This window comes from Nerophis ophidion, linkage group LG06, assembly GCF_033978795.1.
Source record: "Nerophis ophidion isolate RoL-2023_Sa linkage group LG06, RoL_Noph_v1.0, whole genome shotgun sequence".
Taxonomy (NCBI): domain Eukaryota; kingdom Metazoa; phylum Chordata; class Actinopteri; order Syngnathiformes; family Syngnathidae; genus Nerophis; species Nerophis ophidion.
In genome coordinates this window covers 69,029,533-69,048,577 of record NC_084616.1, presented here as the reverse complement: position 1 = coordinate 69,048,577, position 19,045 = coordinate 69,029,533, and the positions used below count along the sequence as shown (strand labels likewise).

The following is a 19,045-nucleotide window of genomic DNA, read 5'->3' as shown; positions in this document are numbered from 1 at the left end:
TAGAGTGAAGCACTAGAAAAAAAATGAAAAATGAAAATAAAAGGCGAAGGCAGTGGGCAACAGCGGTGGCTGCGCCCGGGAATCATTTTTGGTGATTTAACCCCCAATTCCAACCCTTGATGCTGAGTACCAAGTAAGGAGGTATTGGGTCCCATTTTTATAGTCTTTGGTATGACTCGGCCGGGGTTTGAACTCACAACCTACCAATCTCAGGGCGGACACTCTAACCACTAGCCTATCTCTTAAAGTGTTCGAATGTATTTTAACCAGGAAATAGGTTTCCGCAACAGTTAGAATCTGTGATTGTGTATTCTTCTTCCTCCAAACACAACGAGTTGAGTTTGTACCAAAAAGTTCTATTTTGGTTTCATCTGACCACATGACATTCTCCCAATCCTCTGCTGTATCATCCATGTATCCATTTTGGTATAAACTCAACTCGTCGTGTTTGGAGGAAGAAGAATACAGAGTTGCACCCCAAGAACACCATCCCTACTGTGAAGCATGGGGGTGCAAACATCATGCTTTGGGGCTGTTTTTCTGCTAAGGGGACAGGACGATTGATCCGTGTTAAGGAAAGAATGAATGGGGCCACGTATTTGAAGATTTTGAGCCAAAATCTCCTTCCATCAGTGAGAGCTTTGAATGGTTGACCAAATACTTATTTTCCACCATAATTTACAAATAAATTCTTTAAAATTGAATGAATTCCTGGATTTTTTTTCACATTCTGTCTCTCACAGTTGAAGTGTACCTATGATGAAAATTACAGACCTCTGTCGTCAATTTAAGTGGGAGGACTTGCACAATCGGTGGCTGACTAAATACTTTTTTGCCCCACATTCGTCTCTGTTGTTTATTTTTCACCTGAGATCATATACAGCTTTTTCTGTCCTGCAGGTCAGCAGAGGCACAGGCATCAGCAGCACAACTGCATGAGCGCATGGGCTCCCTGCTGGGTTGGCTGGACATGGCAGAGAATGTCCTGGCCCTCCCTCTGCAACCTGCTGAGCCGCAACACCTCAGACACACTTTAGGCAAAGTACAGGTACTGTCATCACACAGTGCCCCAGTCATCCACACAGCACAACGTGATTCATCGCTAAATGCACGACTTTCATATTTGCGTATTCGTACAAAAAGTCAGTGTTCAAAAACAAGAAAAAAAAATACAACATTAAGGGTATTTTATTTGAACTAAACAAAATTATCTGCTATCTGCTATGGGCTTCACGGTGGCAGAGGGGTTAGTACATCTGCCTCACAATACGAAGTTCCTGCAATCCTGGGTTCAAATCCAGGCTCGGGATCTTTCTGTGTGGAGTTTGCATGTTCTCCCCGTGAATGCGTGGGTTCCCTCCGGGTACTCCGGCTTCCTCCCACTTCCAAAGACATGCACCTGGGGATAGGTTGATTGGCAACACTAAAATTGGCCCTAGTGTGTGAATGTGAGTGTGAATGTTGTCTGTCTATCTGTGTTGGCCCTGTGATGAGGTGGCGACTTGTCCAGGGTGTACCCCGCCTTCCGCCCGACTGTAGCTGAGATAGGCGCCAGCGCCCCCCGCAACCCCAAAAGGGAATAAGCGGTAGAAAATGGATGGATGGATGGAAAATTATCTGCCAACAGAACAAGACAATTTAGCTTGTTGAAACTTTCCAATACAAGAAAAAATAGCTAACCTCAATGAACCCAAAAATACCTTCAAATAAGTATATTCTCACTAATAACAAGTGCACTTTTTTTTGGTAGAAAAAAAGAGACGTTTTTGCTCGATATGTTGAAAAATATTCTTAAATTAAGTAAATGCTAGTGACATTATGTTGACATAATGATATGCGCTCGGCATTACATTTTTAGTTAAGTGAATTATATTTATATAGCGCTTTTCTCTAGTGACTCAAAGCGCTTTACATAGTGAAACCCAATATCTAAGTTACATTTTAAACCAGTGGGGATGGAACTGGGAGAAGGTGGGTAAAGTGTCTTGCCCAAGGACACAACAGGAGTGACCAGGATGGCAGAAGCGGGAATCGAACCTGGAACCCTCAAGTTGCTGACACGGCCACTCTACCAACCGAGCTATGCCGACCCAAAAAAACAGTAGCATTTCTTGAAACAGCAAACTTATATTAAAGACAAATTCATTGTTTCTTAATGGAAAGGCAACATGGCAGATGCTTGTTAATCTCGGGGGTTTCCTAGCCGCTCAGGCAAATAATATGCTCTAAAAATGCATTTTTCCATCGATAACATGACATCATCGTGCCAAGTGGGTGCTCTTTCAGTCAATTAGTGGGCATGTATACAGCCCGGCCCCCGGCCAAAATGTTTTTAAAAGTAATTTTGAGGAATTTATCTGAATGTGCATGAACTATTTTTGTTCAAATTAGTTTGAAATGCCACATGTTAATTGTTTAAATATTAACTGTCAGTTTACTGTACTGTGCCATTGTTTCATTGAAAATAAAACAGCAAAGTCAATTTGGCTGTCATCTGTTTTAATTATGAGACACAATTGTGCCGAAATCTTGATTTTATTTTCATGCTTGAAATAAGAAATAATTACTTTAAAAAAATTAGTTTTATACTTGTGAGTGTTGATGACACAGCTTTGCTACCGTTGATATTCTACTTTCAAGCATGTTGTACTCAGTATAGGTCTTAAAATCTCAGCAACAAGCTGTAATATCTTACTGAGATCATTTAGGACCAAAACCCTTAAAACAGGTAAAAGACTAACATAAAATCTGCTTAGTGAGAATAATTATCTTGTTAGACAGAAAATAAGCAAATATCACCCTTATTTGAGATATTTAATCCATCCATCCATCCATCATCTTCCGCTTATCCGAGGTCGGGTCGCGGGGGCAGCAGCCTAAGCAGGGAAGCCCAGACTTCCCTATCTCCAGCCACTTCGTCTAGCTCTTCCCAGGGGATCCCGAGGCGTTCCCAGGCCAGCCGGGAGACATAGTCTTCCCAACGTGTCCTGGGTCTTCCCCGTGGCCTCCTACCAGTTGGACGTGCCCTAAACACATCCCTAGGGAGGCGTTCGGGTGGCATCCTGACCAGATGCCCGAACCACCTCATCTGGCTCCTCTCGATGTGGAGGAGCAGCGGCTTTAATGTTATTTAATGTTAATGTTACTTAGATTTCAGTTTTTGCAGCATGGGGAGATTTGTAAGGATTCTATTTAAATACGACTCTGAAATTTTTGGACGCCAATGCAGACATGAGTGATACTGTACAAAATAATGTATTTAAGAATTACACATACTCAAGGCAAAAATAAGTTTACCTGAGAACAAAGTACAGTGGGGCAATAAGTATTTAGTCATCCACCGATTGTGCAAGTTCTCCCACTTAAAGTGATGACAGAGGTCTGTAATTGTCATCATAGGTACACTTCAACTGTGAGAGACAGAATGTGGAAAAAAAATCAAGGAATTCACATTGTAGGAATTTTAAACAATTTGTAAATTATGGTGGAAAATAAGTATTTGGTCAACCATTCAGGGCACTCACTGATGGAAGGAGGTTTTGACTCAAAATCTTAAAATACATGGCCCCATTCATTCTTTCCTTAACACGGATCAATCGTCCTGTCCCCTTAGCAGAAAAACAGCCCCAAAGCATGATGTTTCCACCCCCATGCTTCACAGTAGTTATGGTGTTCTTGGGATGCAACTCAGTATTCTTCTTCCTCCAAACACGACGAGTTGAGTTTATACCAAAATGGATACATGGATGATACAGCAGAGGATTGGGAGAATATCATGTGGTCAGATGAAACCAAGATATAACTTTTTGGTATAAACTCAACTCGTCGTGTTTGGAGGAACAAGAATACTGAGTTGCATCCCAAGAACACCAAACCTACTGTGAAGCATGGGGGTGGAACATCATGCTTTGGGGCTATTTTTCTGCTAAGGGGACAGGACGATTGATCCGTGTTAAGGAAAGAATGAATGGGGCCATGTATCGGGAGATTTTGAGCCAAACCCTCCTTCCATCAGTGAGAGCTTTGAATGGTTGACTAAACACTAATTTTCCACCATAATTTACAAATAAATTATTTAAAATTCCTACAATGTGAATTCCTGGATTTTTTTTGAAAATTACAGACCTCTGTCATCATTTTAAGTAGGAGAACTTGCACAATTGGTGGCTGACTAAATACTTTTTTGCCCCACTATATAAACCAAGAACCACATCCATTGCTGTGGAAATAGTTTAGAACTACTAATGAGAATAATAACCAAAAGAGCTAATCATTTGACCAAGTATAGCCAGAAGCAAACAACGTTCAGGAAACAGAGCAACAAAGCAGTCCATCAAGAAGCCGGAAGAACAGCAAGAAAGTAACAAAGAAACACCTATTCATACACATTCATACACAATGTGAGCGGCACAGGTGGGGGAAGTGTCTTGCCCAAGGACACAACCATCTGAGCTTCATCCTCCATTTTATTTTTGTCCATGCATGCTTTGAGTGCCCTTCTCTGCTGTTTATATAAGGCACAGTTCATAACCTGTCTCTTCTCCAAAGTGGTCATATTCCCCCGTCTGGTTTTTCCCATCTAATTCCAAGGTGCTGTTTGAGCCTGTATGTCCAAATTTCAGTCTTGAAATTATGTCCGCCTTTCTTTGGCTTAACTAATAGTTTTTGCTGGATAGAATAATACAAATGTCCTTTCACATCCTTGTCCCATTTCCTCAGCCAAAAATTGTAATACAAATTCCAGATCAACTTCTTTAGCCTTGCTATATTTTACTTGGAAGTATATTTTTCCTTTCTTTCTCCCTTTCTTAGGGTATATGTCCGCTAGCTCGTTACCTTCCACCCCTATATGTGCGACAGTAACAACCTGTGATGGTCGTGTTCTCATGTACTTCGAAGAACTGTAAGAAGTGTGTTACTAGTAGAAAGCGGCAGGAGCAGCGTTCAGGTAGCAATAAATTTGAATTCAACAAGGCGAGGAGAAAATACAAAATGAATATGCTAGCATAGCGTCGAACATCCATCCATCCATTTTCTACCGCTTATTCCCTTTGGGGTCGCGGCGGGCGCTGGTGCCTATCTCAGCTACAATCGGGCGGAAGGCGGTGTACACCCTGGACAAGTCGCCACCTCATCGCAGGGCCAACACAGATAGACAGAGAACATTCACACTCACATTCACACACTAGGGCCAATTTAGTGTTGCCAATCAACCTATCCCCAGGTGCATGTTTTTGGAAGTGGGAAGAAGCCGGAGTACCCGGACGGGTAGGACATGCAAACTCCACACAGAAAGATCCCGAGCCCGGGATTGAACTAGGGTTTTCCTGATCCAATATTTGGATCGGATCGGCCGCCGATATTTGCCAAAATATGCGTATCGGCAAGGCATGGGAAAATGCCGATCCAGATCTAGTTTTTAAAAAAACTCCGGTTCGTGTTTTCCAACGCACCAATTTAAATAATACATTCCACTCTTCTGCTGCTCCCTAGACGCCAATCCGCATTTTCCAGCACACCTTCAAAACATCCACAAGTCTGTGTTTTAACCGTTCAGACGGCCGTGTGAATTAAAAGTTACGGTAAAAATGTCAGCTGTGTGGGATTATTTTACCCTACAAAACGAAAAAGATGAAGAGGTGGAGTGTAAAACATGCCACTATAAAGTCAAGCGTGGTGGTAAAGTTGTAAGACATTTTAATGACTCTTTAGAGTGAGAGGCTTTTTAGCGCTCATCATAGATGAACACAGGAGCAGGCTGACACCTGAGCATCTTGAAGCGTTCGTCTTTGTTAGAAAGAATCTCCCCATTATGCTTGGACTTCAATTGTTCGCCCCCCCCCCTGACTGGGGCAAACAATTGAAGGGAGTGTGCAGATATATATATATATATATATATATATATATATATATATATATATATATATATATATATATATAATTGTTAAAGTTTACACTTGTTCAAAAGCAAGTATTGATACTGAGTTATAGACATTTTATCCTACTAAGGTTGTTTGTGTGTTTTGCTTTTTTTAATAATATTTACAACATTATTTGCACTTTATACTGTTCACTTATTTACTGTTTAATGATGCAATTTCTGTTTGTCATGTGTAATTTTTGATATTGTGTTTATCCTTGAATACCAACTATTGTGTATTATTCAAACTCACCTAAATCAGCTGGCTAGTTATTATCAAGTGTACTAAAATCCTTTCCAGCATGAATCTGACAACTAAGTAGGCTAAATAACTTCAAACTTTAATACATGCTCGGATAGGCCACTATCGGCCGGTATCGGTATGGGATCGGAAGTGCAAAAACAATATTGGTATCGGATCGTAAGTGCAAAAACCTGGATCGGGACATCACTAGATTGAACCCCAGACTACTCAGGACCTTCGTATTGTGAGGCAGATGCAAAAACCCCTCTCCCACCGTGAAGCCCAGAAAACTACTAAGAGTGGAAAAAACAAGAAAAACGCAATAGTTACGTAGAGCGAGCATTGATTCAGCAACTAATTCTGGGAGACATCAGGGTATAAAGGAGAGTGATTGGGGCAGACACCGGTGAGGACGCTAATCAATAAACAGAAGGCATGTGCAACTAATCAGCAAACCTAGCAACAAGAAAGTAAACAAAAAGGAGCACGCACTGCCACATACATTGTGTCATACATGGAAAGGAGAGCTAAGGAAATCCCTAAACTGCAAAAAATAACAAAAACACAAAACAAGACATGAACTGGGTAATCCACCCAGTTCATTGCCAAAACAAAAGCCAGCAACTCTCATGTATAAACTGCGATGTTGTCATTTGTTCTTCTACTGATCACTACACCTAATGAATTAAAAACTTTAGCAGCAACGCCAACCCTACCGGCCCCCATTTTTGATGCATCGGTGTAAACTTCTAAATACTCTGAGAAATTTCTCCAGATGTTTGATATCACACTCATGCAACTGTAGTCCTTACCCGGCAATCCTAAATCTTCATCAGGTTATAATCTGGGTACTTCCCTACGAAACATTTACCTCACTCCTCCGGACTAAGCTACCTGAAACTGACCAGAATACAAGTGAAGTGGATTATATTTACATAGCGCTTTTCCTCTAGTGACTCAAAGGGCTTTACATAGTGAAACCCAATATTAAATTTATACATATAAACCAGTGTGGGTGGCACTGGGAGCAGGTGGGTAAAGTGTCTTGCCCAAGGACACAACGGCAGTGACTAGGCTGGCGGAGGCGGGGATCGAACCTTCAACCCTCAAGTTGCTGGCACGGCCGCTCTACCAACCGAAAAGCCAGACAAAACAGGAAAAACAAAAGCATGACAGGCGTGACAATAAAGTATTATTTGAGTTGTATCAAATGAGATGATTTCACCTTGGTTATTTTTAATGCTTAATCCTTATTATCCTTATAGCCTACTCAGTGGCCCACTGGGTTAGAGTGTCCGCCCTGAGATCGGTAGGTCGTGAGTTCAAACCCCGGCTGAGTCATACCAAAGACTATAAAAATGGGACCCATTACCTGCCTGCTTGGCACTCAGCATTAAGGGTTGGAATTGGGGGTTAAATCACCATAAATGATTTCTAGGCGCGTCCGCTGCTGCTGCCCACTGCTCCCCTCACTTCCCAGGGGGTGATCAAGGGTGATGGGTCAAATGCAGAGAATAATTTCGCCACACCTAGTGTGTGTGTGACAATCATTGGTACTTTAACCTTATAACTTATGTTAGTGTGTGCACATGTCGAGGCAAGCATCCATTCTAATACTAAAACGCCATTCGTTAAAATTCAACACAGATAAGTCGAAGCAGAGATTTTCTAAGGCTTCAATTGTTTTGAAATGTACATGTGTTTCTGTATGTGTGCTCTGTTTATGTGTCAGGCGTGTATGGAAGAACTTCCCGGCAAGAAAGCCGTGGTGGAGGAACTGAACATGCGACACCGACAGATTCCTGCTGATAAACAAAAAGACATCAAGATCATCAATTCTCGCTTTGAACAGGTCAGGGGTTTGTTCAATGTGGTTAAAAGTGTTGTAACTTGCAATAAACATTAGGAAGCATCTGTGTTCAAGTCAGAAAACAGAGGTTGGCTGGTCCACCAAAATGATGTCTGGATGTCTCAATTACCGTATTTTCCGCACTACAAGGCGCATCAATCAATCAATCAATCAATGTTTACTTATATAGCCCTAAATCACTAGTGTCTCAAAGGGCTGCACAAACCACTACGACATCCTCGGTAGGCCCACATAAGGGTAAGGAAAACTCACACCCAGTGGGACATCGGTGACAATGATGACTATGAGAACCTTGGAGAGGAGGAAAGCAATGGATGTCGAGAGGGTCTAACATGATACTGTGAAAGTTCGATCCATAATGGATCCAACACAGTCGCGAGAGTCCAGTCCAAAGCGGATCCAACACAGCAGCGAGAGTCCCGTTCACAGCGGAGCCAGCAGGAAACCATCCCAAGCGGAGGCGGATCAGCAGCGCAGAGATGTCCCCAGCCGATACACTGGCAAGCAGTACATGGCCACCGGATCGGACCGGACCCCCTCCACAAAGGAGAGTGGGACATAAAAGAAAAAGAAAAGAAACAGCAGATCAACTGGTCTAAAAAGGGAGTCTATTTAAAGGCTAGAGTATACAAATGAGTTTTAAGGTGAGACTTAAATGCTTCTACTGAGGTGGCATCTCGAACTGTTACAGGGAGGGCATTCCAGAGTACTGGAGCCCGAAATGAAAAAGCTCTATTGCCCGCAGACTTTTTTGGGCTTTGGGAATCACTAATAAGCCGGAGTCCTTTGAACGCAGATTTCTTGCCGGGACATATGGTACAATACAATCGGCAAGATAGGATGGAGCTCGACAGTGTAGTATTTTATACGTAAGTAGTAAAACCTTAAAGTCACATCTTAAGTGCACATGAAGCCAGTGCAGGTGAGCCAGTACAGGCGTAATGTGATCAAACTTTCTTGTTCTTGTCAAAAGTCTAGCAGCCGCATTTTGTACCAACTGTAATCTTTTAATGCTAGACATGGGGAGACCCGAAAATAATACGTTACAGTAGTCAAGGCGAGACGTAACAAACGCATGGATAATGATCTCGGCGTCTTTAGTGGACAAAATGGAGCGAATTTTAGTGATATTACGGAGATGAAAGAAGGCCGTTTTAGTAACGCTTTTAATGTGTGCCTCAAAGGAGAGAGTTGGGTCAAAGATAACACCCAGATTCTTTACCGTGTCGCCTTGTTTAATTGTTTGGTTGTCAAATGTTAGAGTTTTATCATTAAATATAGGTCGGTGTCTAGCAGGACCGATAATCAGCATTTCCGTTTTTTTGGCGTTGAGTTGCAAAAAGTTAGCGGACATCCATTGTTTAATTTCATTAAGACACGCCTCCAGCTGACTACCTAAAACCTAAAAACCTAAAAAATTTTCAAAAGCTGACAGTGCGCCTTATAATCCGGTGCACCATATATATGGACCAATATTGAGCCTATGATGAAAATTACAGTGAAGTGAATTATATTTATATAGCGCTTTCCTCTAGTGACTCAAAGCGCTTTACATAGTGAAACCCAATATCTAAGTTACATTTAAACCAGTGTGGGTGGCACTGGGAGCAGGTGGGTAAAGTGTCTTGCCCAAGGACACAACGGCAGTGACTAGGATGGCGGAAGCGGGAATCGAACCTGCAACCCTCAAGTTGCTGACACGGCCACTCTACCAACCGAGCTATGCCGCCCTCTGTCATCATTTTAAGTGGGAGAACATGCACAATCGGTGGCCGACTAAATACTTTTTTTTGCCCCACTGTATACCTACAAAAGTATGAAAAAGACTTCATTATTTTATAGGTAAAAGAGTTAAAGTGTGAAGTTTTTTGAATTTGAAAAAAAATATATGGGACGCCACCTGTCAATTTTCCCGTTCTGTCTACATGTTTTTGGACGGGTTGTACTGAAAACAAATTGCCTTCTGGGGACAAAAAGTTTTTTGGAATTTGAACTTCAATTTTTAATGTGTCACATTCTCTTCATTCAGGTGTCCAAAGCTCTGCCTGAACGCGCGCTGGAGATTGAAATTCTGCTGCGGGACCTGGAGGGGCTTCAGGGTCAGTTGGACTATCTGTCAGGCTGGACATCCAAAACCAGAAGCCACCTGGAGCACACGTCAGAGGAGCCCCCACTAAGTGTAGGATGCACACACACACACACACACACACACACTCATGCATACAGACTCACACACACATGCCTTTGTTGACATACTTCTCTGTACCGTGGCAGCTCATCGAGGAAGTGCAAGTCAAGCAGCCTCAAGTTGAGTCGGTTCTTGAGCGAGCCAATCAGTTCTACAAAGATGTTCCTCCGAGTCATTCAGAGAAGGTGTGCTATAATTGAACCCAACAAGCATAATGCTGTCCAATGATAAGTTCTCCCACTTAAAATGATGACAGAGGTCTGTAATTTTCATCATAGGTACACTTCAACTGTGAGAGACAGAATGTGGAAAAAAAATGAAGCATTTCACATTGGAGGAATTTTAAAGAATTTATTTGTAAATTATGGTGGAAAATAAGTATTTGGTCAACCATTCAAAGCTCTCACTGATGGAAGGAGGTTCTGGCTCAAAATCTCACGATACATGGCCCCATTCATTCTTTCCTTAACATGGATCAATCGTCCTGTCCCCTTAGCAGAAAAACAGCCCCAAAGCATGATGTTTCCACCCCCATGCTTCACCGTAGGTTTGGTGTTCTTGGGATGCAACTCAGTATTCTTCTTCCAAACACGACGAGTTGAGTTTATACCAAAAAGTTCTATTTTGGTTTCATCTGACCACATGACATTCTTCCCAATCCTCTGCTGTATCATCCATGTATCCATTTTGGTATAAACTCAACTCGCCATGTTTGGAGGAAGAAGAATACTGAGTTGCAATTCAAGAAAACCACACCTACTGTGAAGCATGGTGTTCTCAGTATTCTTCTTCCTCCAAACACGACGAGTTGAGTTTATATCAAAATGGATACATGGATGATACAGCAGAGGATTGGGAGAATGTCATGTGGTCAGATGAAACCAAGATATAACTTTTTGGTATAAACTCAACTTGTCGTGTTTGGAGGAAGAAGAATACTGAGTTGCATCCCAAGAACACCACACCTACTGTGAAGCATGGGGGTGGGACATCATGCTTTGGGGCTGTTTTTCTGCCAAGGGGACAGGACGATTGATCCGTGTTAAGGAAAGAATGAATGGGGCCACGTATCGTGAGATTTTGAGCCAAAACCTCCTTCCATCAGTGAGAGCTTTGAATGGTTGACCAAATACTTATTTTCCACCATAATTTACAAATCAATTCTTTAAAATTCCTACAATTTGAACCCAACAAGCATAATGCTGTCCAATGATACATTCTTTAATCACATTGATCCATTTTTTTAATTTGTATTAATCAGGATTAATACAAAATAGTTGCTTACAGTATCTGTGGTACTTTTGTTGACAACATATACTCCACCAACGCTGTTTGTTGTCCACGGCTTGTTGTCGACGTAATAGCAGCTGCCTCAAAAACGTGTTTTGCTTTTAAAATGCACTGTATTTTATATTCAACTTATCGCACTGTGATAATAGAATGAGTCCCTGCAATGCACGCAGATGGCATTTTTTTATCCAAAGTCCTGCTTGGGTGTATTTGGAAGTTACATTTACCAACAGTCAGAGACTCCTCACTCATCTTTGCACATAGCAATCCTCGTTTAAGTTACATTACGCAATTAAACTGTGTTTATACATGATTAATATAATATTTTTTTTAGGTTAATCACATGTGTTCATGGGTTGGACTCTGCCAAGGCTGTCATTTGTCACCAATTCTGTTCATAACTTTTATGGACAGAATTTCTAGGCGCAGTCAAGGCGTTGAGGGGTTCTGGTTTGTTGGCCGCGGGATTAGGTCTCTGCTTTTTGCAGATGATGTGGTCCTGGTGGCTTCATCTGGCCTGGGATCTTCAGCTCTCACTGGATCGGTTCGCAGCCGAGTGGGAAGCGACCGGAATGAGAATCAGCACCTCCAAGTCCGAATCCATGGTTCTCGCCCGGAAAAGGGTGGAGTGCCATCTCCGGGTTGGGGAGGAGACCCTGCCCCAAGTGGAGGAGTTTAAGTACCTAGGAGTCTTGTTCACGAGTGGGGGAAGAGTGGATCGTGAGATCGGCAGACGGATCGGTGCGGCGTCTTCAGTAATGCGGACGTTGTACCGTTCCATTGTGGTGAAGAAGGAGCTGAGCCGGAAGGCAAAGCTCTCAATTTACCGGTCGATCTACGTTCCCATCCTCACCTATGGTCATGAGCTTTGGGTCATGACCGAAAGGATAAGATCACGGGTACAAGCGGCCGAAATGAGTTTCCTCCGCCGGGTGGCGGGGCTCTCCCTTAGAGATAGGGTGAAAAGTTCTGTCATCCAGGAGGGACTCAAACTAAAGCCGCTGCTCCTCCACATCGAGAGGAGCCAGATGAGGTGGTTCGGGCATCTGGTCAGGATGCCACCCGAACGCCTCCCGAGGGAGGTGTTTAGGGCACGTCCAACCGGTAGGAGGACACGGGGAAGACCCAGGACACGTTGGGAAGACTATGTCTCCCGGTTGGCCTGGGAACGCCTCAGGATCCCCCAGGAAGAGCTAGACGAAGTGGCTGGGGAGAGGGAAGTCTGGGCTTCCCTGCTTAGGCTGCTGCCCCCGCGACCCGACCTCGGATAAGCGGAAGAAGATGGATGGATGGATGGATGGACATGTGTTAACTTTTACACTGACAAGTCTAATAAATAAATATTACAGATTTTCCTGAGTCATGTGACACTTGTTAATGGTGTAGTTATTTTGTCAAAGATACAAAATATCAGAACATGTTATGCATGTAATAAATGTCTACAAGTACTGTAGAAGATGCCTTCTCTTAGAGATCATTTGTTATATCTTAGCAACCGAATCTGCTCCATACAATACATGTGGTCTATATTTTGAAGTTTATTCACACATGTAAGAGATTGTTAGAGAGCATCTATTTGACATCGGCTGCCAGAACCTCAACTGAACAACCAAATACTGTATCCTGCTTTTTAAAAGTCTGTGTTTGTGTTAACAGGTGAGGTACATGAAGGTGCGAGAAGACTGGTTAGTCATCATGGAGTTGTTGCGGCAGCATCAGGAGAGGAAAAACTTACTTGTGGCCAAGAAAGCCAGTAAGTCTTCAAGAGAAATGTTACTGTTCAGGTGCTCTTGCTCGCTGGTGCCAACATTTTAGGGGGTCTTCAAAACTTCCCCACACCGGAGCTGTGGCCAAGCCTCAGTTTGTAGCTCTTGGAACTGAAGTGAAGTGAATTATATTTATATAGCGCTTTTCTTTAGTGACTCAAAGCGCTTTACATAGTGAAACCCAATATCTAAGTTACATTTAAACCAGTGTGGGTGGCACTGGGAGCAGGTGGGTAAAGTGTCTTGCCCAAGGACACAACGGCAGTGACTAGAATGGCGGGAGCGGGAATCGAACCTGCAACCCTCAAGTTGCTGGCACGACCACTCTACCAACCGAGCTATGCCGCCCCACACTAACTATGTGGACGTACAGTCAGATAAATATGTCATAACAAGCAAAACTTGACTTAGCACTTGGTTGAGAACCCCTTCCAGGAAATTTTGGGTCTAATCTAATCGTCTTATTTTCCACGACCTTAAGATTTTAAGGCTGTCGTTTGTCCTGTCAGATTGTTTAGGAAATTAAGGTGCAGAAACTGGCTCGGATACTTTAGGGCAGGGGTCACCAACCTTCTTGAAACCAAGGGCTACTTCTTGGGTACTGTTTAATGCGAAGGGCTACCAGTTTGATACACTCTTAAATAAATTGCCAGAAATAGCCAATTTGCTCAATGTACCTTTAATAAACGAATCTATATTTATATATATAAATGGGTATTACTGTCTGTCATTCCGTCGTACATTTTTTTTCCTTTCACGGAAGGTTTTTTATAGAGAATAAATGATGAAAAAAAAAACCCTTAATTGAACGGTTTAAAAGAAGAGAAAACACGAAAAAAAAAGAAAATTTAATTTTGAAACAGTTTATCATCAATTTCGACTCTTTAAAATTCAAAATTCAACTGAAAAAAAATGAAGAGAAAAACTAGCTAATTCGAATCTTTTTGAAAAAAATAAAAAAAATAATTTATGGAATATCATTAGTCATTTTTCCTGATTAAGATTAATTTTAGAATTTTGATGACATCTTTTAAATAGGTTAAAATCCAATCTGCACTTTGTTAGAATATATAACAAATTGGACCAAGCTATATTTCTAACAAAGACAAATAATATTTCTTCTGGATTTTCCAGAACAAAAATTTTAAAAGAAACTCAAAAGACTTTGAAATATGATTTAAATTTGATTTTACAGATTTTATAGAATTGCCAGAATATTTTTGGGGGAATTTTAATCATAATAAGTTTGAAAAAATATTTCACAAATATTCTTTGTCGAAAAAACAGAAGCCAAAATGAAGAATTAAATTCAAATGTATTTATTATTTTTACAATAAAAACAAAAATACTTGAACATTGACTTAAATTGTTTAGAAATAAGAGGAAGGAATTTAAAAGGTAAAAAGGTATGTGTTTAAAATCCTAAAATTATTTTTAAGGTTGTATTTTTTTCTCTAAAATTGTCTTTCTGAAAGTTATAAGAAGCAAAGTAGAAAAATAAATGAATTTATTTAAACAAGTGAAGACCAAGTCTTTAAAATATTTTCTTGGATTTTCAAATTCTGTTTGAGTTTTGTTTCTCTTAGAATTAAAAATGTCCAGCAAATACAGACCAGCTTGCTAGTAAATAAAAAAAAATAGAGGCAGCTCACTGGTAAGTGCTGCTATTTGAGCTACTTTTCGAACAGGCCAGTGGGTTACTCATCTGGTCCTTACGGGCTACCTGGTCCCCGCAGGCACCGTGTTGGTGACCCCTGCTTTAGGATCTTCATGTACTTCTTCTTCAGCCACTGCATTTCTGCTTTGGTCGTATGTTTTGGTTCTTCTCAGGCCACAAAGGTCTCCATCCAATATGTGGAGAGTACATTGCATTGTTCTTCAGCCGCTCAATGTCTTAAATACGTCCTGTACTGCTTCCACCTCCATGTGGTTGGGTTCATATTCATCCTTTCTCTGCAAACAAACACGTCCAGTCCACGTGATGCCAAACACCTCCATTGTGTAGTCATGTGACCTCATCACACTGGCCTTGTCGCCTTGTGTGACTCATGCAGGAGTTGTTTCTTATACCTCAGACAGTACATGTGTCTTCTTGAGCACTGCAGGATGTCAATTCATTACAACTTTTCTTTGCTGACTGTACTCTCAACTCCATTGCTATCATTAACCAACACCTACCTTGGAATTCTGGGCTGCTCCCTAACCTTTCTCACAATTATTCTTAGCCCACCTAGTGAAATATTGCACTGTTATCTTGATTTATTTCAAATTATCAGTGATGGCGTCAATTGTGCTCTTTTTCTCACCAAGCTACTTGCTGATGGTCTTGTAATCCATTCCATTCTTGTGCAGGTCTAAAATATTTTCCTTAACGTCCTTTTGACGGCTTTGACAGTGTGGCCCACGCTGGTGTTGAGGTTTGAATGAAAGAGTTTCTGTGTGACAGGTGTCTTTTTTTACATAAGAGTTGAGATTAGTAGTACTTTCCTATTACAAACCCTGTTTCCATATGAGTTGTGAAATTGTGTCAGATGTAAATATAAACAAAATACAAGGATTTGCAAATCATTTTCAACCCATATTCAGTTGAATATGCTACAAAGACAACATATTTGATGTTCAAACTGATAAACATTTTTTTTTTTGCAAATAATCATTAACTTTAGAATTTGATGCCAGCAACACGTGACAAAGAAGTTGAAAAAGGTGGCAATAAATACTGATAAAGTTGAGAAATGCTCATCAAACACTTATTTGGAACATCCCACAGGTGTGCAGGCTAATTGGGAACAGGTGGGTGCCATGATTGGGTATAAAAGCAGCTTCCATGAAATGCTAAGTCATTCACAAACAAGGATGGGGCGAGGGTCACCACTTTGTAAGCAAATTGTCGAACAGTTTTAGAACAACATTTCTCAACGAACTATTGCAAAGAATTTAGGGATTTTATCATATACGGTCCGTAAAATCATCAAAAGGTTCAGATAATCTGGAGAAATCACTGCACATAAGCGATGATATTATGGACCTTTATTCCCTCCGGCGGTACTGCATCAAAAACAGACATCAGTGTGTAAAGGATATCACCACATGGGCTCAGAAACACTTCATAAAACCACTGTCAGTAACTACAGTTGGTCGCTACATCTGTAAGTGCAAGTTAAAACTCTACTAGGCAAAGCCAAACCCATTTATCAACAACACCAAGGAAAGCCGCTGGCTTTGCTGGGCCTGAGCTCACCTAAGATGGACTGATGCAAAGTGGAAAGGTGTTCTGTGGTCTGACAAGTCCACATTTCAAATTATATTTGGAAACCGTGGACGTGGTGTCCTCCGGATCAAAGAGGAAAATAACAATCCGGATTGTTATAGGCGCAAAGTTCAAAAGCCAGCATCTGTGATGGTATGGGGGTGTATTAGTGCCCAAGGCATGGGTAATTTACACATCTGTGAAGGCACCATTAATGCTGAAAGGTCCATACAGGTTTTGGAGCAACATATGTTGTCATCCAAGCTATGTTATCATGGACGCCCCTGCTTATTTCAGCAAGACAATGCTAAGCCATGTGTTACAACAGCGTGGTTTTATAGTAAAAGAGTGCAGGTACTTTCCTGGCCTGTCTGCAGTCCAGACCTGTCTTTTATCAAAAATGTGTGGCGCATTATGAAGTGTAAAATACGACTGCGGAGACCCCGGACTGTTGAACGACTGAAGCTCTACATAAAACAAGAATGGGAAAGAATTTCACTTTCAAAGCTTCAACAATTAGTTTCCTCAGTTCCCAAACGTTTATTGAGTGTTGTCAAAAGAAAAGGTGATGTAACACAGTGGTGAACATGCCCTTTCCCAACTACTTTAGCACGTGTTGCAGCCATGATATTCTAAGTTAATTATTTTTTGCAAAAAAAAAATAAAGTTTATGAGTTTGAACATCAAATATCTTGTCTTTGTAGTGCATTCAACTGAATATGGGTTGAAAAGGATTTGCAAATCATTGTATTTTGTTTATATTTACACCTAACACAAGTTCCCAACTCATATGAAAACGGGGTTTGTATTAACCTGAACTAGCCACTCTTAATCAAACCACTCCACTCTAGCCTTTTAAAATAGTAAGAGGGGCCTGCTGGGTTGGATTTGTGTTGCACTACTGTTGTATTGTTTTTGTTTAACATTTAAACATCCAACGTTCTGTGTGCTTTCCAGATGAAATGCTTACTAGTAGTTCCCAGTCTGAGGCTGCAGCCCTGGCGCAGTTTAACAAGTCGTGGGCAGAACTCACTGATTGGCTGACAATGCTGGACAACATGGTGCAGAACAAGCGTGTGGTGGTGGCTGACCTTGATGACATCAAAGACAACATTGGCCAACTGAAGGTGACTGAATGTCTGCGCACATTGTTCCACCAGCTGCTAATGTTTTTTTCCAAAGGTGATTTTGAATCAGCATGCTACCAATTGCTCACCTCTGGCCAACAGCAATAAGGCTTGGTGGCTTCTGGGTTTACGCTTTTAAAAGTATTTTAACCTTGAAAATATGTCAACAAATGAAAATCGTAAAAAATGCTAATAGATAGCATACTAGAAAATAACTGAAAACATTTAATCAACGTTTATTCATACAGCTCCTAATCACAAATGCCTCCAAAGTCTTCTTGAACCACAAAGACATCCATGGCTCTGATCCCACATTCGGGCAAGGAAAAAACTCAACCCAATGGGAACAATGAGAAATCTTGGAAGGGACGGCAGACCCATTATAGTTAATAATGTGAGAGTTCAGTCCATAGGGAGGTCAGCAGGGTACCCTCTGGCATGTGGACGAGTCGGGGCGCCGAGACGTCATTGTTTTGATACTTTATTAGTAGATTGCACAGTTCAGTACATATTCTGTACAATTGACCACTAAATGGTAACACCCGAATAAGTTTTTCAACTTTTTTAAGTCGGGTTCCACGTTAATCAATTCATGGTACAAATATATACTATCAACATAATACAATCATCACACAGTTTAATCATCATAGTATATACATTTAATTATTTACATTATTTACAATCCGGGGGGTGGGATGAGGAGCTTTGGCTGATATCAGTACTTCAGTCATCAACAATTGCATCAATAGAGAAATGGACATTGAAACAGTGTAGGTCTTATTTAGTGGGATATGTACAGCCAGCAGAGAACATAGTGAGTTCAGATAGCATTACAACAAGTATAAACATTAGAAATACATGTGATTATTTACATTAGGTTATTTACAATCCGGGGAGATGGGATGTGAATGGAGGAGGGTATTAGTAAAGGGTTGAAGTTGCCTGGAGGTGTTGTTTTAGAGCGGTTTTGAAGGAATATAGAGATGCACTTACTTTTATACCTGTTGGGAGTGCATTCCACATTGATGTGGCATAGAAAGAGAATGAGTTAAGACCTTTGTTAGATCGGAATCTGGGTTTAACGGGGTTTGTGGAGCTCCCCCTGGTGTTGTGGTTATGGCGGTCATTTACGTCAAGGAAATAGTTTGACATGTACTTCGGTATCAGGGAGGTGTAGCGGATTTTATAGACTAGGCTCAGTGAAAGTTGTTTTACTCTGACCTCCACCCTGAGCCAGCCCACTTTGGAGAAGTGGGTTGGCTGGAGTAAAGGAGTGCTCCACCCCTGGTCCCAACATCATAATGTGAGAGACCAGTCCACAGGGATATGTGATAACATCGGAACATTTCTTGCTTCCATAGCAAGTTGCTAAAGTACTAAAATAACAGTG

The 19,045-nt window shown here is 41.3% G+C and overlaps 1 protein-coding gene across 4 annotated transcripts in view; it reads left to right on the top strand.

The window, feature by feature from the left end:
• Positions 1–19,045, top strand: part of dmd (dystrophin) — a 518,793-nt gene that overhangs the window by 324,037 nt on the left and 175,711 nt on the right. For all 4 annotated transcript variants that reach the window (XM_061904726.1, XM_061904725.1, XM_061904723.1 and 1 more), the window contains 6 exons: positions 901–1,048; positions 7,897–8,016; positions 10,064–10,213; positions 10,309–10,407; positions 13,169–13,265; positions 17,486–17,655. In XM_061904726.1, the coding sequence (XP_061760710.1) occupies positions 901–1,048; positions 7,897–8,016; positions 10,064–10,213; positions 10,309–10,407; positions 13,169–13,265; positions 17,486–17,655 (784 nt within the window). The remainder of the gene's footprint in view (positions 1–900; positions 1,049–7,896; positions 8,017–10,063; positions 10,214–10,308; positions 10,408–13,168; positions 13,266–17,485; positions 17,656–19,045) is intronic.